This window comes from Hakea prostrata, chromosome 3, assembly GCF_041222555.1.
Source record: "Hakea prostrata isolate BN-2017 chromosome 3, UWA_Hpros_2, whole genome shotgun sequence".
NCBI lineage: Eukaryota > Viridiplantae > Streptophyta > Magnoliopsida > Proteales > Proteaceae > Hakea > Hakea prostrata.
Window position 1 is genome coordinate 29,071,267 of NC_142602.1, and position 21,078 is coordinate 29,092,344.

At 38.2% G+C, this 21,078-nt stretch overlaps 1 protein-coding gene and 1 pseudogene across 2 annotated transcripts; both read right to left on the minus strand.

Moving 5' to 3' along the window:
• Positions 1-2,301: 2,301 nt before the first annotated feature.
• Positions 2,302-5,779, minus strand: LOC149022013 (aquaporin PIP2-7-like; annotated as a pseudogene). The gene is made up of 3 exons (XR_016172390.1): positions 5,321-5,779; positions 4,771-5,066; positions 2,302-2,770 (listed from the first exon to the last, which is right to left on the minus strand). The product of XR_016172390.1 is annotated as an aquaporin PIP2-7-like (transcript).
• A 13,867-nt stretch (positions 5,780-19,646) lies between these two features.
• On the minus strand, positions 19,647-20,725 carry LOC149022014 (large ribosomal subunit protein uL11). The gene has a single exon (XM_089150215.1). It carries the CDS (start codon positions 20,626-20,628, stop codon positions 20,128-20,130), a length of 501 nt encoding a protein of 166 aa, XP_089006341.1. The 5' UTR covers positions 20,629-20,725; the 3' UTR covers positions 19,647-20,127.
• Between the last annotated feature and the right edge of the window lie 353 nt (positions 20,726-21,078).

The window sequence follows — 21,078 nt, forward strand, 5'->3', positions numbered from 1 at the left end:
TAATTGACAAAATTCATTGCTCTACTCAGAACACGTGTTCAGATGCAGAGTTTTTCTAAAGTAACTAATTGGCTTTAATTGTTTAACAAAATTGGGGTTGTGTAACTTTGAAAGAAATTTGCTAAGAGTAACTTGTTTTCAAAAATAAAGTCATTCAACCAGGTCACGGTCCCACTTTATTGGCAGTATTTTTTGAGGTTGTTTGAGTTCCATGATCGAGGGATCGGTTGCCCTGTTTCTGGATCACGAAGATGGTAAGCTCCTGGGGTGACCTGTTGTATTAATATATATGATCCTTCCCAATTCAAAGAGAGCTTTCCTTGGTTGGTAGGATCTGAAGCTACTGTTCGCCGAAGTACAAGTTCTCCAGGGAAGTATTGTCTCGTTCTTACTTTTGCATTATAATAAGTGGCGATCCTTCTCTGATATTCTTCAAGACGATACTGAGCTTTGTCTCTTGCTTGTCAATGAGATCAACGTTGCTACTCATTCCCTCAATGTTGGCTTCTTCATCAAATTCCTTTTCAGGTTTCTGGTCAGCTCGGGTCGACCATTTCTTTTTTGATTGGTGGTCGGATTTATACTTTGCCTATTGATTTTTGCTTCTGTAGTGGGCTCCTTTCAAAACTCTATGGTTTTTGATATCTCAGCTTGCTTATGGCAGCACTCTAGTAGATCGGCATATGTTTCGGGCATATCTAACAAGAGATGCTCAATAGCCCATCATGATTGAGGCCTTGATATAAAAGCATGAAAGGCTATTTTTTTTCATCGAGATTTTTCTATCTGAATGGTCAGATTGTTAAATCTCTGGAGATAACTTCTAACTGACTTTGTACGCCCTTTGGAAGCGAGATAGGAATTCTCGACCAAGGTGGTCGAGATTCTCTATTGTATTGTTCTGGAGTCCCAAAAACCATTCAGATGCTGCTCCAATCAAAGATGCTGGAAATATTTTACACATAGTTGTTTCGCTATGTCGATATGCTGGAATCCTTTAATTTTTCAATTTTTATCCAATTCCTCAAATCGCTTATTGACTTAATAAGTGTGTTTGACTTGAACTTCTTTATTAACATTTTTTTGCCGGCCATCACCTTCTTGGCGAGTGTTGTTGTGTCTATCTTCTTGCTCATAACTGGGAGGAGGGTCCTTAGACGCTGCCTCTCTTGGTGCTCGCTCCTTTTCTCCCACCTTTCTTTACCTCTGTTCGGGTCTCTCTGGGTTGGTCTTGCCGAGTGGTCGGCAATCGATATTGGAGCTTCTTTTTGCTTTGATGGTCGGCCCTCTCTAGTTTTATCAGGATCAATATAATTAACTTGTTGACCTGCTCCAGGGGCGACCAGATGACGAATGCTTACCCTGACCAATTTGTTTAAGCTTGAGATTTGCTTTTGAAGATCATTGAATTGATCTATAGTGACGAACTGGTCGGGTGCATTTGGCAGAGCATCGTGCTCGGGAATTCCTTCAATCGCTGGCTATTTCTTCCCTTTATTGATCTCCTTCTCTCCACTTGATTCGTCCCCTACAAGTAAGCTTGATCTAGTTTGCATAATGACTTTTAGATTAGTTTCCCACAAACAGCATCAATTGTTGTTGCAGAATCCAGAATCCTGTTTGGTAGTGCAAACGAACAACCTGCAAAAAAGCATATTCGACCAGGTTGGTCGAGGTACCTCTCTGACAAGCAAGTTAGCAAGGGATCAAATCTATAGAATGAATAAGAATAAAGTATTCACTATTGCTTAGCTTCCTCTCTTTCCCTTTGTCATTTATATAGGCTTTAGGATTTATACTTCTTCTTTAGTGATTAAGTCCCACTCATACCATTATTGGAGGTTGAGTCCAGTTCGGTTTCTTGAGTCCTGTTCGGGCTCTGGAGTCATGTTCAGTGGTTTGTCAAGAATAGACCTTTGGTCGTTCTCGATGAACAACCTTTCTTCATTCATCATGGTCGACCCATTTTGTCAGACCGGTTTATCAGACCAAGTATTGGTTGGGCCAAACCGTGGTCGGCCCTATCTAGATACTTTACCATTAACACCCAGAATCTCTGTGCTCAGTTACCAGATCTTAATCCATGCAGTAGTCTCTAAGGGAAACCTATATATATTTGGCTGGGCCATGCTTACCTTCTGCTGGAAGAGAGTTTGTTTTGGTAGCCAAAAGATATTTGCACTAGAGAGATCCTCCCAAGGTGGAAATTGTGGGTAATTTTAGCTCGCTGCCTAAAGGAACATGCTTCTGAGCACATGCTTTGCGCTTTATCAATTAGAAAAGAAAATCTGAAAACTGAGATTGGAAAACTTACAAACCCAGTTACTAGATTAAGTGAAAACAGTAATGTTAAGTGCTTACACCAGCTGATCTAACTAAGGATACGTACGTACATACATACTTGATGATCATAAACTTGAAAACAGAGAAAACTTCGATGATCTACAAAGCCCACGGAGAGCAACAAGAGAACCCTTCTGCAAAACTCCTTCCCTGAACATTTTAGTTTAGTTTCTGGGGATGCTTCTGAAGGAGCTGAGAGCTTTAATGGCACCAGCTCTGAGAATGTATTGGTGGTAGAAAGCAGCTATAGCTGCACCTACAAAAGGACCAACCCAGAAGATCCAGTGATCATCCCAGACCTTGTCTTGTTGTTGTATATCACTGCCGCTCCGAAACTCCTTGCTGGGTTTATACCCGTTCCGTCAATTGGGATTGTGGCCAAATGCACCATGAACACTGCAAACCCAATGGGTAGTGGTGCCAACACCTTCCACCAAAATCAAAATCATCCATCAATATAAGATTAATCTAACAGTTATCATCAACCCAATCAAAACAATTGGAAAACTATTAGATCTTATAGGCTAAGCATGAACACATGCTGATTTAACTAATACATTAATTCTTATAATTGATCATTAAAATGACTAATTCGGTTGTAAATGGAAAATGGTTTCAATTAGATTCAAATAGACATTGGCCAGTACGTTTCATGCTTGAAAACTGGGAGACACTGGGAGTCCCATGGAGCCAGTGATCGATCTATCATCCTGAGGAGCGGAGGGGACAGATCCAGACCATACATAGGGTGTAAACTTTATAATCTACATTCTATATATGATTAAGATCTGTCTCCTTTGCTTGTGCAAGATAGGTACAAGATAGTGTGCCCACCAACCCAAATTCTATATAACCAACTGTAGTTTATAGCCCAATTAATCAAATATATAACTCATGATTATAACAGCAAACAACTAATTAAATAAAAACATGAATCGATGTACACCAATTCCACCATATCCAGTCAAGTATGGGGCCAGATCACCTCCCTTATCAGCGGAGAGATATGTGTTCTCCTGACGCTTTTCCACCACACAATAAGAGTGGGGTTCACATGGTACTCATGGAAAATCCTACCTCTGATTCATTTTATCATTAATCAGAGATGAGTCCTACCCTTATTATATGGTGGAAAAAAGTCAGAGGAGCACATAGCTCTGAGTTTGGATCACCTCTCTATCGAGGAAACCCATACCCCTAACATTTTTTTAACCATACATACTGTGCGAAATCCTCCAATGGATCTCATATGGATCCCACACAATATATGTGTAAAAAATTTGTCTACTTCGGAGTTCAGATTTTCTCCACTTGAATATACACTATTCACTCTATTTTTCCCTCTCACAGCTCACCTGACACAAATAGACCCAAATAGCATGTATCAGGTGAACTATGAGAAGAAAAAATAAAATAAATAATACACTCAAAGTATATAAAATCTAAATCGGGATATGGTGTCCAAGCCTGATAAATAGGGGTTCTAGACCCAAATAACTTATATCAGATTAACTATGAGAAGAAAAAATAAAATAAATAACACACTCAAAAGTATATAGAATCCGAATTTGGGATATGGAGTCCAAGCCTGATGAATAGGGGTTCTAATCAATTGCGGCCCAAAACCTAGCGGCTATTCAACAGCTGCTATGGTTGACACTTAATTTGCTATTTTTAAAACACATGGGTAATATGAGCAGTCTGAACAATGGAGCGACATGGTTAAATCAAACCAGTCCATTATTTCTTCACTTTTTCATTCATCTAGATGGCAACCAGCTTCGCCTTCTCTGGCGAACTATTGCCACCTTCGCTTTGCATTTGCTTATTTTTCACCTTGTTTTGCTCTCAGTTGGATGTATTAGTTCATATTAAAGTGAATAAACAATGGACCAATTTGGTCAATGTGGTTTAACCATATCGGCTCATTGTTCAGACAATTTCATATTATTCAAGTGTTTGAGAAATAATGAATTAGTGTCAGCAGCTGAGATTTCAACCACTGACATGTACTGGCCATCCAGAGCGGCCGCTAGATGGCCGCTGGGTTTAAAATTAGGACCCGATGAATAGATCCAGAATAGTGCTACCGGTGGACCCGTCTAGATAAACTTTTTAACGGCTCTAGCCTCTCATTGTTTGGGTCTGGGTTTTGATTTATCATCAAATAAACCTTCGTGGGTTAAGTTGCCACCAAACAAACAAGCGGCGAGTGATCCCACCACGTGTTTCGACATTCCCGAGAAAACAAACAGGACCATAGGATCCATAGTATTATCTCTACTATTACTTACGTGGAATAGGTCCGAAATAAGAAAAACGAAGACCATAAATAAAATGAAGGTAAGAAGCCAGAAAAGCTTATCTACTGTTACTGCTACTGTGAGAGTGAGAGGTCACAGTCCACTAGAGGCCAACAGAACTTACAGGGACGTGAGAATCTCTAGCGCTCCTTTTTGGATCGGTAGCAGAGAAGACAGTGTAGACAAGGACAAAGGTTCCGATAATCTCTGCTCCCAACGCCACACCAGTGGTATACCCGTGCTTCACAGAGTTGGTTCCTCCACCGTATCTGTTGTATATGGACTTCTGGAATCCCTTCGCCAGCCCAGCCCCGCAGATGGCACCCAGGCACTGAGCTATCATGTACAACACCGCCCTGATCAGCGACACCTTCCTTGCCAGAAACAGCCCGAACGTCACTGCTGGGTTTATGTGCCCACCTGCAAACCACCATCACCAGTTCCACAACCTTAACTCAAAATACAAACCCTCTCTGCTAGCTCGAAACAGATAGGAAACCACATACGTGGGAAGGAATTCAAAAACCAAAAAAACTTCATCTCTACTACTCTTGGTGCCATGTAAGTTGGTGGGTGGGTGTGTTCATGCTTTAATAGAAAACGGGGAAAGTGAAAATTTCACAAGGAAAGAACCCATAAGTACTGCAGGGAAGAAAAGAGTGGGGAAAACACACCAGAGATGCCGGCGGTGCAGTAAACGAGGACGAAGATCATGCCGCCAAAAGCCCATGCGATGCCGAGTATACCAACGCCATCGCAAGGATCAGTCGAAGTTGCAGCCTGGCTCTGGTGCCCGATCGCGGTTCTTACTCCGATATAAAGGAAAAGAACCGTCGCGATGAATTCAGCGATGATTGCCCTGTAGAAAGACCACTTCGTCAGTTCCTCAGCGTCGATCAACGGCGCCGGCGGCGGGTCTTGGTAGTCTCTCGCTGAGAACTCGCCGGGCTCTGTTATATCCTTTCCCATACCTTCCTTCACTCAAGAACCAAGAGAGACAGAGAGAGAGAGAGAGAGAGCTCTTAGCACTGAAACCAGAGGCGCTGCTCTCAGCTGATTTAGGGAAGAGAACCTCCTTGCTGGTGAGTTGAGTTGAGCTGAGCTGAGCTGAGCTAGCAGTCCAAGACTCCAAAATGAGAGTGAGGAATTGATTCCTTATTTAAGGAGACTTACAGACCTTTAGTGGGCCGGTGTTTCAAACTTTCTTCGTTTCACCGGTCCCATGGCCCACCATCCCTACCTTCCCCAAACGGCCCACGAAGCCACGAGGGATATCAAATCAAATTTCACTCCTGATTCGCTCGAACAGACAAACCCGTTCGGTTTCGGTTTATTCTGATCAAAGAAGGCCGGTTTTCATCAGACCAGATGAGATTATCAGATTATAAAAGAACATAATAAACCGAAAACCATCATGAACCAATACGATCGATTTGGTTTGTCCAACCCCGGTTCATCCAAATAGGCAGTAAAGCCTCAACGGGAAGATTCTAGATTAATACCTTTAAACTCCGGTCCCACCCGGCGACTGCTTTATGTGTTTCGTGTGTCTTAGGGTGTCCCACGTGTGCAAGTGTGCATATGCACCTCGAGACCCGGAATTTTTGTCATACTTTGGTTTCTGACCGTTAGATTCTTAATGACGCTTTTAATAGGAATTGACTACACAATGAACTCCAAATGGAGAGTGACGATCGTCTGAATTGGCCACAGATTGGACAGAAACGTACATCTCTGGATTTTTAGATTCACCATTATCGTCTGTACTTTTCTGTTTCTGGAAATTTACCTGCTCCTCAAATCCTCACCGTCGGATTATGATATACACATGTGATTAGGTAAAATGGAGATTAATTATTGAAGATTTTCATTTACCCGTTTTTTTAGTAATTAAAGATTTTCATTTACCCGATGGAACGTCAAATATAGGACTCAAGTGTCTTTTTCATTTTGAACTTTTCCAACACGTGAAACCACCACGAGTCTGAGAAAAATCCGAAGGTCGTACCGAAAAAACAAAAAGGAAAAAAGACAAAATCCGAAGGCGTAGCCGAACAGACGGCTATAAACTTCTAGGAGGTTTAGTAGGTTTCTCGAACATAGCTATGTGGGCCCTACATCAGCTTGGACTAAACGGTGCGATGGGGCGCTCCTTCTGTGTGTACTAGTAGATACTAGTCCTTCACGAAAATGGCGTACCCAGTGCCGAAGTTCCTAGGCAGCCTTACCCCTGCTTTTTGCAGAGGACGTTCGCCAGCGCCATCTAGCGCATGGGAGACTCCACCAGTAGTACACGCATCACGAAAATGCCATGCATTGGTGTTTATGTTTTTTTGTTCCCTATTCCTTCCCCTTCCTCTGTTTACTGTTTTTCCTTTTTTTGAGCAAAAAAAATTGAAAAGCCTTACTGAGAAACACTTACACATGATAGAAAATGTGGTCCCAACCTTTACATTAGAGATGTTAGTTATTTTCTTAGCTAGGATAACATAACTTTCCTAGACCATGAGGCATTAAAACATAGAATCCTTAACTTGTTTTTGTTGCTTCAGCCACAATTATTAGACTATTAATATTACTAATTGGCCAAGGCCTAGCGGGCAAGAAGGTTAACAGTTAAGAATTGTTGCTCTATATTTCCTTAATTGCAATCTTCATTGCTTTAGCTTTGTTCAATCTTGCTTGGATTGCTACCAAAATCACCGCATCCGCATTTGCATTATCAATTGTTCAATCTCACGGCTGACCGGTTGTCTTAACAACCATCGCAGCCACAGATCTGGAAACCTGTCAGAAAACGATCGTGACCGTAAGTAGAAATGGGAGGGACAGCGTTGAGAAAGGAAGACGATTCTAAAATAAAAGAAGAAAGAAAGGCGCGCTTCCTCTAACCTACGCTCCTATTCATTCGTGAGATATTATCTCTGCACAGAACAACATCGGATGATTAGGATTATGCATATATAAGGTTGCTTTAAGTTGATTACAAGTTATAGGTGCATGAGATTTTTGCTATTAAGCTCTCGATTCACTAATTGGTGCTGAAAATTTTAAATCTAAAATCCATTTTGAGGTTTGCCCTAAAACATTAATGGGATGGGTTGAGTTTTTTTTGTAAAGGGTGAGATTTCTTTTGTTCCATGTAAAGTAGCAAGTAATTGTAAATACAGAAAGAAACCAGGTTTTTGATTGCTTATCCATTTGGTTGTTGGCATAAAATGCTTGGCAAGAATGTAATATAGATTGGAGTGTCCAATTCTCTATCATCAATCCAAGTGGTCATGTTGCATGAATTTTTGTCTAATTGCAAGATAAAAAGACATGCTAAGTTGTTTCTCTTTCTTGGTTACAAAGTAGACAATTCCTTGGCTGTTGAGTCCATCGAGATGAAGTATCTCAGAGTGATAATCCTGCATTCAATAGTCTCCATAAAAAGACTTTAAACTTGGGATGAATTGGAATTTTTCATAGGTATTTCCATCACTTCAAAAACTCATTCCTCATCTTCAGAATTTTTTGTCTCTCTATGACACGGGTTGCTAATTTTTTAGTGAACCTACCCTTTGAAGAGAGTAGAGGGGACCAAGTGTCAGATTGGTTAGAGATTGAGATGGGAATATAAATGAGAGCCATAGAGTTTTCAGAGGTATCGGATAACTCCCTGTTGAGCTCTTGGAGATCCTCTACCACACGAGCCATTATCGCATTTCTTGGCCAAATAGAGAAGTCCTATTGTTGAGATATACTTCTTTGTAAAAAAATGTTCCATGGGTCAAACCAGAATGAGGTCTTTTGTCCGTCCCCTATTTTTTGGACCACCATATTCTTTAAAGTGGGTAAAATGCTAGCAATGTTGGCAATGTTGTTCCAAATCAGTGAATATCTTTTATACATGACTTTTGGATCAAAAGGAGATATCCCATTAAAGTAATGGGCCTGCAGTACCTTTACCCACATAGCTTCTGGTTTTATTAGCATTCTCCACCTTGCTTTAGTAGCAAGGCAATGTTGTGATCTTCCGTCTTCTTAAATTCTAGCCCTCCCAATTCCATTGGTAAACAACATTTGTCCCCATGGTATAATGGTGATTGATTTGATCTTTCTACACCACCATTCCAAAATCTATGACATAGTGAATCCATCTTTCTAGATATGCCCTTGGGAAATCTAAAGCACTTCATTTGATAAAAGACCATAGATTGAAGTGTTGAATGCATCTATATCCCCCTTTTTCATATGTTAGATTCAATGTTTTCCATTTAGCTAGCTTCCAAATCATTCTCTCCAGATTGGTTTTGAAATTGTGAGATCTATTTTGCCCATTCAACAAATTGGAACCCAAGTAAGTGGCCTCTTTCTTTATTTTGGGAAGACTTGACACTTTATTGATTTAATGTTTTTTTGATTGTTGGACATTTCGGCTATAAAAGATCCAGTTTTTATCTAAATTGATTTCTTATCTTATCAGGTCTGAGAGTAGTTCTAATGCCTTCATTGCTAGTATGTCCTCTATTTTAGTTTTGCAAAAAATAAAAGTATCATATGCAAAAAAGAGGTGAGAAATTTCTAGGGATTCCTTGCCAAGTTTGATTCCTTAAAAGAGGTTAAGAGTCATGTACTCATTTAAGAGTCTTAATAAAACTTTCATTACTAACAGAAAGAGATAAAAGCTCAAAGGATACCCTTGTCGTAATCCCTTGGATCCAAAGAACCACAAAAAAGGGGCACCGTTGATTTTGTTAGACCAGGAAGCCGAAGAAATGAAGGATTTGATAAGATGGCACCATCGATTATCAAAGCTTAAAAACTAAAAGAGCTTTACAATGATTCCCCACTGCAGTCCAATCATAGGCTTTAGACGGGTTTAGCTTAAGAGCTAGTATTAAGGATCTGATTAATTATGATTAGAATTAATCAATTGATTTGTTCAGAGGATGTTTTTTTTTTTCTCCCTAGTAAAAACATAGTAGAGATTTATTTAAATATAAAGTCATGTTCATGTTTACAACCTAAGTTATCAAACAAAAGGTACCAAATTAAAAAGCTGGGGTGTTGTATGATAGAACAAAGAATGTTGGAGCATGCTCCTTCGGATCCAAGACGATTGGCTACACTATTGCCTTCGCATCATGTATACTAGAAGACTAATAAATCAAATTGAAGGGCGATATGACGACATTCTTAGATGATAGTTTTAATTTTCTAATATAGATCTCTTTATGTGTGATTCATGAGATCAATAACATCCCAGTTGTCACCTTTGAATGTCAAGTTGGTTAGCCCCCCACATGTGTTGCCCAACTTAGGGCTTTCTTTAGTGCTATTGTCTTGCTGACTTGGAAGATTGTGCTAGTCCGTAATTGGTCATGCTCAATGGGGCCATTCTCATAATTGTTTCAATTTTTGTTTCATAAATAGTTTTTGTCATTTTAGTAATTTAATTATTTATGTCTAGGGTGGCAATCGAGTTGGTTCTTAATTGATCTTGATTTCGAGGGGCCATTCGCATTATTTTTTCAAAATTTTAAGGGTAAATATCATTTACCTCCCTTCTTAGCTAGACAAATAGCATTTACACCCCCTCTTAGTGGGATAATATCACTTATCTCCTCCCTTACCTAGTAAATATATCAAACACCTCCTTCTGTTAACTTTCTCGGTTAAATTTAACTTTTATCGTTAAATATTTTTCTAAAATCCCAAACTACCATTGGCTAAATTTTTTTTATATTTTATTTAAACCCTAAGTTACTGTAATTCACCCTAACAATTAAACTACTAAATTACCCTCAATTAAAATAATTATTAAAAATCAAAACATTATAGTTAAAGTCCAAATTATATTTAATTATTAAAAATCGAACATATATTTTTTTTTAAAATAAAAAATATAGATCAAAACGATCCAAATATAGATCAAAACGATCTAGAGAGGTTGCTCACGTTACTCTAATGAAACATCATTAATGTCCACACATATACAAAGCGAAAGAGACAATGCACATGAGAAGGCTTGAAAGTCCAATATGAAGCATAAGCATGGTGGCAAGGAGGAGAGAATTTCACGTACGACATGCATTGAACAAGAGAGATAACATTCTACGACTCTAACGTGTCACATTTGCATGGAAAATTATGGGTGTGAGTCATATCATATTAATCACATGTATTAATATGAACGGACGTGATTACATCAACCGACCATAATATTTGGCACACTATTCTATTTTTCACTTGTGCACCGCCCTACCTGTCTTTTCACCTTTGTTGACTTGTCTTTGGAACTGACGGTTGTGAATGCCCCTACGGCCTAATTGAAACCACAATTTCTCCGCCCAGGTTTTTTAGATCCAGTGGGGTTTATGACACTAAAATCTAACTCTAACTAGACACGTGTAGGTAGTTCATTGTCTTTCTTATTAAGTATTTTTCTTTTATAGCATGCAGAAATTTATATTAATAGGATTTATAAATAAAAAAAAATTATTCATCATATCAAAAGATTTCTTAATAATAGATTATACATATGTGTACTCAAAGACTAAATACTCATTACATAAACGTAAAGACCACACAAGCACGTGTTAGGTGACATTGTTTGCATATGAATTTTCCTTTATAGTACACCAGAGATCATTCATCTTTACTCGTACTAATAATTGGATATCTAAGAATATTCTTGCTCTTGCCCAGATCGCAAGGATCATATAAGCTAGGCAAAATGATATGCTTTTTGCCATCATCTCACTAGGATAACCGTAACATGTATGTACACATTATGGTTGTACTACCTTTCTTCTTAACAATCAACATCGGTGCTTACATAATGGTTTACTTCACATTATAGGGCCTCTTAACTTTTCTTGAAATTGTTTCTTAAGTTTCTAAATTCAATTGGGTTTCATTCCTTGTAAGCCTCTATTCTTGATATTGCATCATGTACCAAGTCATTCTTACCTTCAAGTTCCCTTTTAGGGGTAGATTTGCTAATATCTTTGGGCATATTAAAGGAACCCTATTACAATCAGCTCGCTCATCTGGATCTCATGGTCTTAGTATCCATTGATTGCCATATGTCCTTAACATCTTTATTTTGTCCATTATTTTGCTTTCAATGCTAATACCATTCTAGGTTGTGTTGTCTTTAACATTGATACAAAAGTTTCCTACCCAGGCAGGTCAGACCCGACCAGGGCTCTGCATACCATGTAGTCGGGACAATAACCGACTAACGTGATCAAAGCGTAACGTCCGCTGGACCAATACGGCAACTGTTCTCGATTGATCAGAAGGTCAACTCAGTCACTAATCAAGCGTGACCAATGACATGGAGTCATAATCCTAGGAGAAACAGCAGCCTCCGCCGGGTAAACTTACCAAATACATAAAAGGTAACACTTACAGTATAAGAAGAGAGACATACCCCTCCGATAAGCATCCAATACATTTTGAGCATAGTCTTGTGTAACCTTTACGCGGGATCTTAATCTGTTCACTTTCTGACTTAGCCATTTGAGGCGGTTGCCCGGTATTCTAGCCGGCCGGCGTCTCACCCTTTTTGTCGGACTCATCGTCTTTGGCACAAGGGGAGGTTTAGTCGGGAGCAGCATGAATATTACTGTGACGCATCAAACATCATCCCAGAAAACCTAATTTTCTTACTTATTGCCTAGTTCAAACCCCACTTTCCTTTAAGCACATAACATTTACATCATAGGTAGCTAACCATTCCATTCCTAATGTAACATCAGGTCCTTCATTTTTCTATCAAAGTTAGCTACCACTTCCATCCCCTTTTCTATCCCAACACAATTAGCATTAACATATTTAATAACATCAATTAATCATCATTTGAGTATCTCAGTCATACCAATCCATACATAGCATTTTTAAGGAGCAACAATCATTTGTCAGCATTACTATTGGTTACTTGCCACCACTGTAGGGGAGGTTTTCGGTTCTTTTTGGGTCATATTATGCATTAAACCCTAGGTTTTAGGCTTTTAACCTTCAGTTTTACCTTTCTCACCTTTTGTTGCTCCTCCTGAGATTTCTGGTATGCTATAGAGAGTATGTCCTTCCTTTCTATGCTTGAGGACATCTAGACATACCCGACAACCATTTACACTTTGTGGTTCATACCACCCTTAGTACATTTCTCATTTAGTCCCTTTCTTTGGGACTCTTTTCTTTAAACATTTTCTTTATTGCCTCTGAATCTGGGTTTTGATTTCCTTTCCTTCATGATATTTCTAGATAATCACACACACCGTCATGACAAGAAGATGATGGTAGTATGGTCGCGAGTGATTTCGTTTGCTTTCCTTCTTTTTCTCAGGCAAACAAGGCTTATCAGAACTTAGCTCCTTCATTAAACAAGAAACAAAACTCAAATGGTTATATTTCATTCTAACTTTGATGTAAGATCGTATTAGTTATCTCCAAATTTGTATAGGTTATATCAAGACAATAAAATACCCTAGCTTAAGATGAGGGCTCAAGCTCTGTCGATGCCCGTTCCCACTATATGAGACTAAACCACATTAAATTTGTTGTTCCTCTTTTTTTTTTTTTCTTTTTTCCTTTTCTCCCTGGTTTCTTTTTTCTTTTTTTTTTTTTTTTTCATCATATTGTGTACCATCGTGTGGAATTAAGAGCGAGTTTGAACATACATCTTGGTTTTTTAAATTCCAAGATGAGAAAGACTAGAAAGCTTTTTATGTGTGAATGTGTAGGCTCACAATTCTTAAAAGATAGGCCATCTTCACCGTGTTTAAAAGGATAATTGTGATAAAAGAGATCGGGGAATTCCATTCGATGGACAAACATCATATTTGTTAGTGACGAAAATTGGTCACTATGGGTTGAGTCCGGATCGTCCCTCCCGGTGGCAATTGACCTAGAATTACAACTCATAGGATTAGCATGATTGATTTTTTTTTTTTTTTGTGTGGTTGTAATGTTGTCAGAGAAGATGATCCACACTCCTGTGGAATATGCCTTCAGCAAGTTATATGGATCTTTGCATAAAGAGAGAAACCAATGTTGGTATGATTGTTAAATTGGATAACTTCAAGGTGACATCAATTTTTTGGGTTATTAAGGAAGCGCTACTGGAAATTTCCCTTGATATCTTTAGTTTTTTCATGAAATGAAAGAATTTAATCACAGCGTGTAAGTATAGTTAACCAAAATTGAAAAAAATTGAACCTAGGTAGTTGGTATAGACAATTAAAAAAATTAAGCATGAATTCAAAGATCAAATAGTCATTTTACTACTTAATATCTAGGTTCTTGATTTCTATAGAATTGGTGGGTTTTTTTAATGGAAATTGACCAATAACAACTTTGTTTTTTATATAATTTTCGTTTTTGTTGTAGGATACTCAATTGTTTCTTCTTATTCTTTTTCTTACATCCCATAAACCTTTAGTCAACCCAAGTCTAAATCATCAATCCAAACCGATAGTTAGCCCGAACCCAAACCGCACCAAACCGTTATTTTGCTAATGGGCCGTGTTTGGGTTAGGTGTTCTTCAGCACGAAACTGCTCCAAACCGCACCGTTGACACCCCTAGATTATTCCAACCAAACTCTAAATACCAATTATCACCCAAATTTTTTTCTAATGATCTAAATCTGATCTATTCTAAACTTCAGATCCAAAACTGATGAATTATAGCATCTTCAACTACTTCCTATGGCTAAATTGTTTTGGGCATGTTTCAGTGTATAACAGGATACTTTTTACCAAAAATAAAAGTACAAGAAAATTTTTTTTTTTTTTCAAAATCTTTTTACAATAATTCAAGCTGAGATGAATTAGCATACATTTGTAACCAAACTTAAAAGAACCAAAAAGAGAAAGAAAATCACCAAAGCGAAGTTATAGTTGAGGCAAAACTCAAGATTTGTCCAAGCTTCCAGCCAAAACAAACAAAAAAAAGAAGATCAAGTAGGAACTAGAAGATGGACACATCTTCATCATCATAATCTTCTGTGCCTTCTTCAAATATGGTTTCTAATGCAGGAGAGTTCGAAGGTCTCTCTAGAGAGATCACAAGTGCTGGAGCAACCTCCATCCATGACTCAGAATACCTGAAGCCAACGCTTGCCATTTGTAGTCACAAACACGACCTCAACTATTGCAGAGAACCTCGAATTAACGCAGTTGAATCTTACTCTCAACCAATCTGGGCTTGGGGTTCTTTTTTCTCTTCCTAATCTCTTGTTGAGGAGAGGAAGAGAGATGGCAAGAGAAAATGGAGATGAATAGATTGGTGAGCGAAAGCCAAAGATCTAATGAGCTTTGTTTCTCATTTATAGAGGAGGTGAGGTTCTCAGGTGGTGATACTGAAAAAACCACCAATGGCACAAGGCAAGCCAAGTGGACAAATGGAAAACCGTTGCTAACAAATTCTAGAAAACAATTATTAGCAGGCAAGCCAAGTGGACAAATGGAAAACCGTTGTTGACAAATTCTAAAAAACAATTATTAGCTTCTGGTGGAGACGTGTGAATGAGAAATGAATCACTCAACGGTTAAGAGGTTTGGATCCTAAAAACTTTCTGATATTTTTAGGGTATCACTGCATTTTTGCCAGGTGTCCAATCAAGTCTGATATTTCCAATTTTCAAGGTTTCAGTGTTCATCAATGGCTGACTCGTTCTTCATCCTGAAGAATTGGTGGACTATGGTTTGTTATCTCGGTCTAAGCTAATCAGGTTCGGCCAAAAATGGCAAATTGAATCTAAGAAATCTAACCAACCAATCAGCCAGACAAGTCTTTATCACATCACCGACTAATTAAGATGTATCTGTTGGTCATTAGATACTAGAAGGGTCGTTCCCCTATAAGGTTATAATCTCTTCATTCAACCTCTCTTTCTTCACTCGGATTTTTTTATGCTACGGTTAAAATACATAAATCTTAACTGAAAGATGTGAAAAACCAACAGAGAAATCCTATGAGAGCAGTGTTTGAGAATGGTCGCTGGTGTTTTGGTTTGTTGTTCTTGACCCGGGAAGAATCAGAGAGAATATCGAAGATGCATGCAAAAAGAGCCAAAATCAAATTAAACAATTAGAAGCAATCGAAACCCATCTTCAACTTGAAATTTTCTGCAACTATCTGCAACAGAATCACCATTTCACCATCTTTTGCTCCAATTTTCATGTTCTTCCTCCAATACCTGGGAACTGCATTTCCCTCCTTTATCGTATGGTACTTGATATCAACCTTCCTTCAATCCATTCATAATGATCCAAAGAACGAAATGCAAGGTCTGGCAATTTCCAGACTTCTAAGAGTCCTAAGAGTCCTCTTTCCTGACTTTAGGCTTAATAAATTATAGAATGAAAAATATGTTTGGTATGTCAAGACAAAAATTTGTTAAAAGTGAAAAAAGAGAAAAGTAGAAAAAATATAATTTTTTATAAAAAAATATATGTATTAACTATTTTACCCTCATCTTAATTATAAAATTTAAGTGAACTTTTGCATAAATGAAAAAAATGAAATTTTCACCATAATTCATAATAGACAAAAAGTCTATTATGGATTTTGAAAATTATCCATTATTTTAAATAAAAACAAAATTATAATAGATGCCAAAGAATTTAAAATAATAAAAAACCCTCATAATTGAGAATGATAATTGATACCAAATTGAGCTTTTAAGTGTATTTCAATCATTATGACTCAAAGCTATAGGCCCTTTGGAGATGGGATGAGGTGAAAAAGCTGTGATTGAATCGAAGGACAGAACCATAGGGATTTTTATCAGGTCCAGTTTGTGTCAGGTCGAGTTTCCTCATGTTGACCCTTGGATTACCAACATGTGTATTATTCTTATCTTATGGTAAAAACTTCAACCACTAACTTAACCACCTCTGACCAAGGTTACCAACTTACTGTCCTGTGATTTCTTTCACTCTCGTCTCCTTCATCTTCAACACTGGCACAGATTGTTCTGAAAAAAAAAAAAAAAAAAAACTATTATATCGCAATCATTTCTCTCCGCTCATACCCTCTGTTACTCTATTTTTTCAAATGAGTCTTTCATCTTCTACTTCATCATTTCTTTTGTTTCTCTTAAACAATACTAAGAAAAAAATCCATGGCTTTGGAAGCTAATTTTTCTTTCAAGTTCACGGGCGATCAACATTCTTTTACCTTATAAACCACCCATACATGTCCTTACCTTTTCCCTGCATTTTCTAAGACTAGTGAAAGAGAAATTGAAAAGAAATAAAGAGAAGAATTTCAGGAGGAAAACAATAAGTCCAAGAAAACAAAAATCAGAGTTTCAGCTCTTGAAGATTTCATGTTCTACAAGTTCTTCTTTCATCTGTTTCCTTTTTCTTTCTTTTTTTTTTCTTTAAAGATCGAAACCTCAATCAGAAACAAGAAGGGAAGTTCGGTGACTCCAAAGAAAAAGATTATTAAGAAGAAGATGAAACGTGCAAGAAAACAAAAACACGATTTGGGGTTGCAGGGCATTGGCATTTGAAGGGTCTGAACTCTCGAAATTTTTTAAAAACTAAAAAACATTAGACCAAATCAGTGCCGGCATTGAAGGCAAAGAAACATCAGACTTTGAATAATACCGGCGTTGAGAGACTTTTTCCTTTTTTTTTTTTTTTCACAACAGTTTGGTGCCGGTGTTGAAGACGAAGAAACAAGAGATAACCTCTTCTAGAGGTTAAGTTGTTGGTTGAATTTTTACCATAAGATTGGAATAATACACATGTCAACAATCTAAAGGAATCTTGTCGATCAACTACCATCAGAGACTTCCCATTTTTTTAGATCTACAACTACTACTTCTCTGTGAGTTCAGCACATATGAAAATGTACAGGGTATTCGAAGAAACCAGCTAATCTGAGTACGAACTCCATAACTGTTAGTCTCAGTTTTAGTATCAAGCCCAGGAATGTTACCAGCCATTTGGGCCGGCGGAAAGTCAAAAACTGATGAAGAACCCTAGTATCTATCATGTGGTCAACCTGCATCCAGCAACCCGTACTCAGATCTTGTTTCTTTTCCTAGTCGATGACTGAACCACCCTAATATAGAGCACCAGAAGCAAATTAAGGGTCGGTGAGTCGGAAGAAATGACACATTCCAAGTTGTATAGAATTAACTCACCTAGAAACTAAGGACGACAGGGAAATTTACTTAGATACTACCACTTCCCAGTTCGATCTTGAATTCAGAAATTGACAAAGAAAATGCATACGAATTGACCATGGAACAGTAACATAGACCAACTACCCATATTTCACATACATGGACGCAGAAATGTTTGAGCAGTACAGATATAAGAATAAGAGATACTCGAGCTAATGCCAGATCAACAAGGAACTGCAACACAGAACAGCAAGAAATAGGAGACGCTGCTGGGCATCATTGGTTGGATCAAGAGCAAGAACTAGGCAAAAGAATTCAATTAAGGAGGAGCGAATCACAACAATCGAAATTAAGCATTGAATATTATGGGTTCCACTGCTGCAGTCAGGAGTAGCGAAGCTCTCTCCAACTACCAAATCCACCAAAGCAACGAAGAGCAAGGAAATTGGCACACAACATACCAATGCAAATGATTAAAGCATTTCTCAAAAAAGCAAAGTGAAAACTAAGCACTGAAGCTTTTTTATGGGCAAACACTGTTCTGATTCAATATATTCAAAGACCATACGTGTAAATAATGTTTGACTATTTTTATTTCAAAATTTTAGCTGCTAAAAAGCCGATCAAACGTACATCTTGAAAATGAAACTAAATTGCAACGACACCAACAAAATACAAGCCAGAGGGGAACATGTCATATTCATCAAATATTTGACACAGATAATGGTTGGTTCAACACAACGATAGTCATAGGAATTTGATATACCATCCGAACTTCTTCATTATACATTAATAAAATAAAAAAATTCCAGTTACATAATCCATAAAAAGGAGCTGACAAGCATACTAAAAAAGACTGCATTCTCTAAAATTCTGCTTGATTACAAGCCCCTTGCTGAGTACAGAAAGAGAACCTAACCAAATAACAGAAGCTACACAGAACCAAACTGTAACATTGTCTCAGCCATTCAGACATTCCCTATTTACCCTACTCTTAAGAGCACATACAGTGGAGAATCAAGAAATGAAACAATTCCCTGGAGATTTCACCCAAGAAATCATCCCCACCAATAATCTGTCACAAGCCACACCAATAGGGAGGTGGGTAAGGCCACATTAGCCCCGATCATCATTCCCTAGACACACACTACCCAAAGGCCAGCAGGAATAACAAGCTAACTATTTGCTGCATACATAACCTCTATAGCAAGGTGAAAATGCCTGAGGCATCATAAAGATGCTAATGAGAAGCAAACTATGATGTGATCAAAGCAGAAGAAAAAAGCACAGCAAGGGCAATATCATTCTATGAGTGATAGAAATATTCAACTTACATCAACAAACTCAAGATAATGTCCTACACAAAATCAACAATGGGAGATGTTAAACACCAAACAATTGCCCATGGATTTTTCAGTGACCTGGAGGCCAAAACAGCTACTAATAATTCTATCAATCTGAAACAAAAAAAAATGTTCATGTGGTAAACTCACAATTTGTTGGGGGTGGGGAGATGATACATCTAAACTGCGCAACATAATTAATGTCTTCATGGACTACAAACTAATGGTTCACCCTCTATACAGAGAATGTACAAGAAGACTTAAGACCATCAGATCTATTTGTGATGAGGAAAAACCATTAACATAAAATCAGTTTAAGAGTCAACATCTAGAAGTAACATAAAAGGTTGGGGGGACAGAAGAGGCAAACCCATTAGCCATCCATAAGGTGAAGCACAAACAGTAATCTAACGCATCAAATTAAATCATCAAAATAACATCTCTTATTGAAATGCTTCTCAAACCTACCCAGAACAGAGCAACTTTGACACGCAGTAAGTACACATTCAAAAGCCCAAATAACATGTAGGGAACAATAAAATTGAAAAAACTAAATAATTTATAACAGACTTCCGTTCCATTTTCCCAACAAGGTACAAACCAGCAGAACATCTACGGTAAAATTTATCAAGCAATTAATTAGCAACTTTGAAGACACGGAAACCAACAGAATATAAATAGTTGAATGCAATTACTAAGCAATGCAGTGGATCCATAATAGAAGCAGTGAGTTGAATTTGGATACATGATAGGAGCAGTGAGTTGAATTTCATATTTTCTGAAAAATACCACGCATCCATTAAAAGGGGCAACTACAGAACAACATATAGCATTCAAAATGATACTATTAAAAGAAATTACCGAAATACTACATATTTTATCAATTGTTCGCAAAACTCATTGACTGGAAGTTACACTAGGGGGAAAGGAAAAAATCTTCAACATAAAAAACGAGAGTAGCCAAAAAGGGTATGGAGGACTCAGGTTCCTCACTGGAAATTAACTTAATCCAGAGGAATCTCAACGTCACCATCAGTGATCTCCTGCTGGAGATCCTTAGGGTCCTTCCCATCGACAGTGCAACCAACAGAGACGCACGTACCAAGGATCTCCTTTACAGTTCCGCCCAGTTCTTTTGCCATGGATCTGGGTCTCATTACTTTGGCAATTTCGATAACATCATCGAGAGAAATGTTACCGGAGTGTTTGATGTTCTTGGTCTTCTTCCTATCACGCTCGGGCTCCTTCAGGGCTTTGATGACAAGAGCAGCTGCAGATGGCACGACGGAGACCTTAGCTTGTCGATTCTGGACGGTAAGCTTCACCGTAACTCGAAGACCCTTCCAGTCCTTGGCAGTTTCTTTGGCGATGTCTTCTCCGATCTTCTTAGGAGAAAGACCTAGAGGACCAATCTTGGGAGCGAGAGAACTCGCAGCACCAACCTCACCTCCTGTAACCCTAACATACACATCTACGACCTGAGAAGGATCGAACTTTGGAGGCATGGCTGTACAAGAGTGAGGATTCCGGCGCTATCGGCAAGGAAGGAGACAAGTGAAAGAGAAGAAATAATTAAGCGACTGCGAACAAGAGAAAATTGTTCTCATTGCCCTAGGGCATTTATAAAGCTAGGGTTTCAGGGTTTTGCTGCGAAATGCGAATGGTGATTAGCAATTTGCTGGGCCTGGTCCTGGGCCTGGATATGGGCCTACATGTGGGCTTACCATAGAAGTTATGCATCTGAGTTTTAGGTAAGACCGTAAGACAACCTTCTTCTCTTTCTTTCTTTCGTTTTTTTTTTTTTTAGACCCGATTGCTTACAAAATATGAATTCTTACACCCAGCCAACGGTGTAGATTTTTCCATGCACTCAGGACAAAAAAGCGAACGATGTAGAATCAATGGCAGGTTTAGTTGTGAATACAATTTTTTATTTTTACATTATAAGGGTTTAA

Excerpts from the sequence above, each read along its gene's own strand:
- LOC149022014 (XM_089150215.1), bottom strand. The coding sequence starts at position 20,628 with ATGCCTCCAAAGTTCGATCCTTCTCAGGTCGTAGATGTGTATGTTAGG.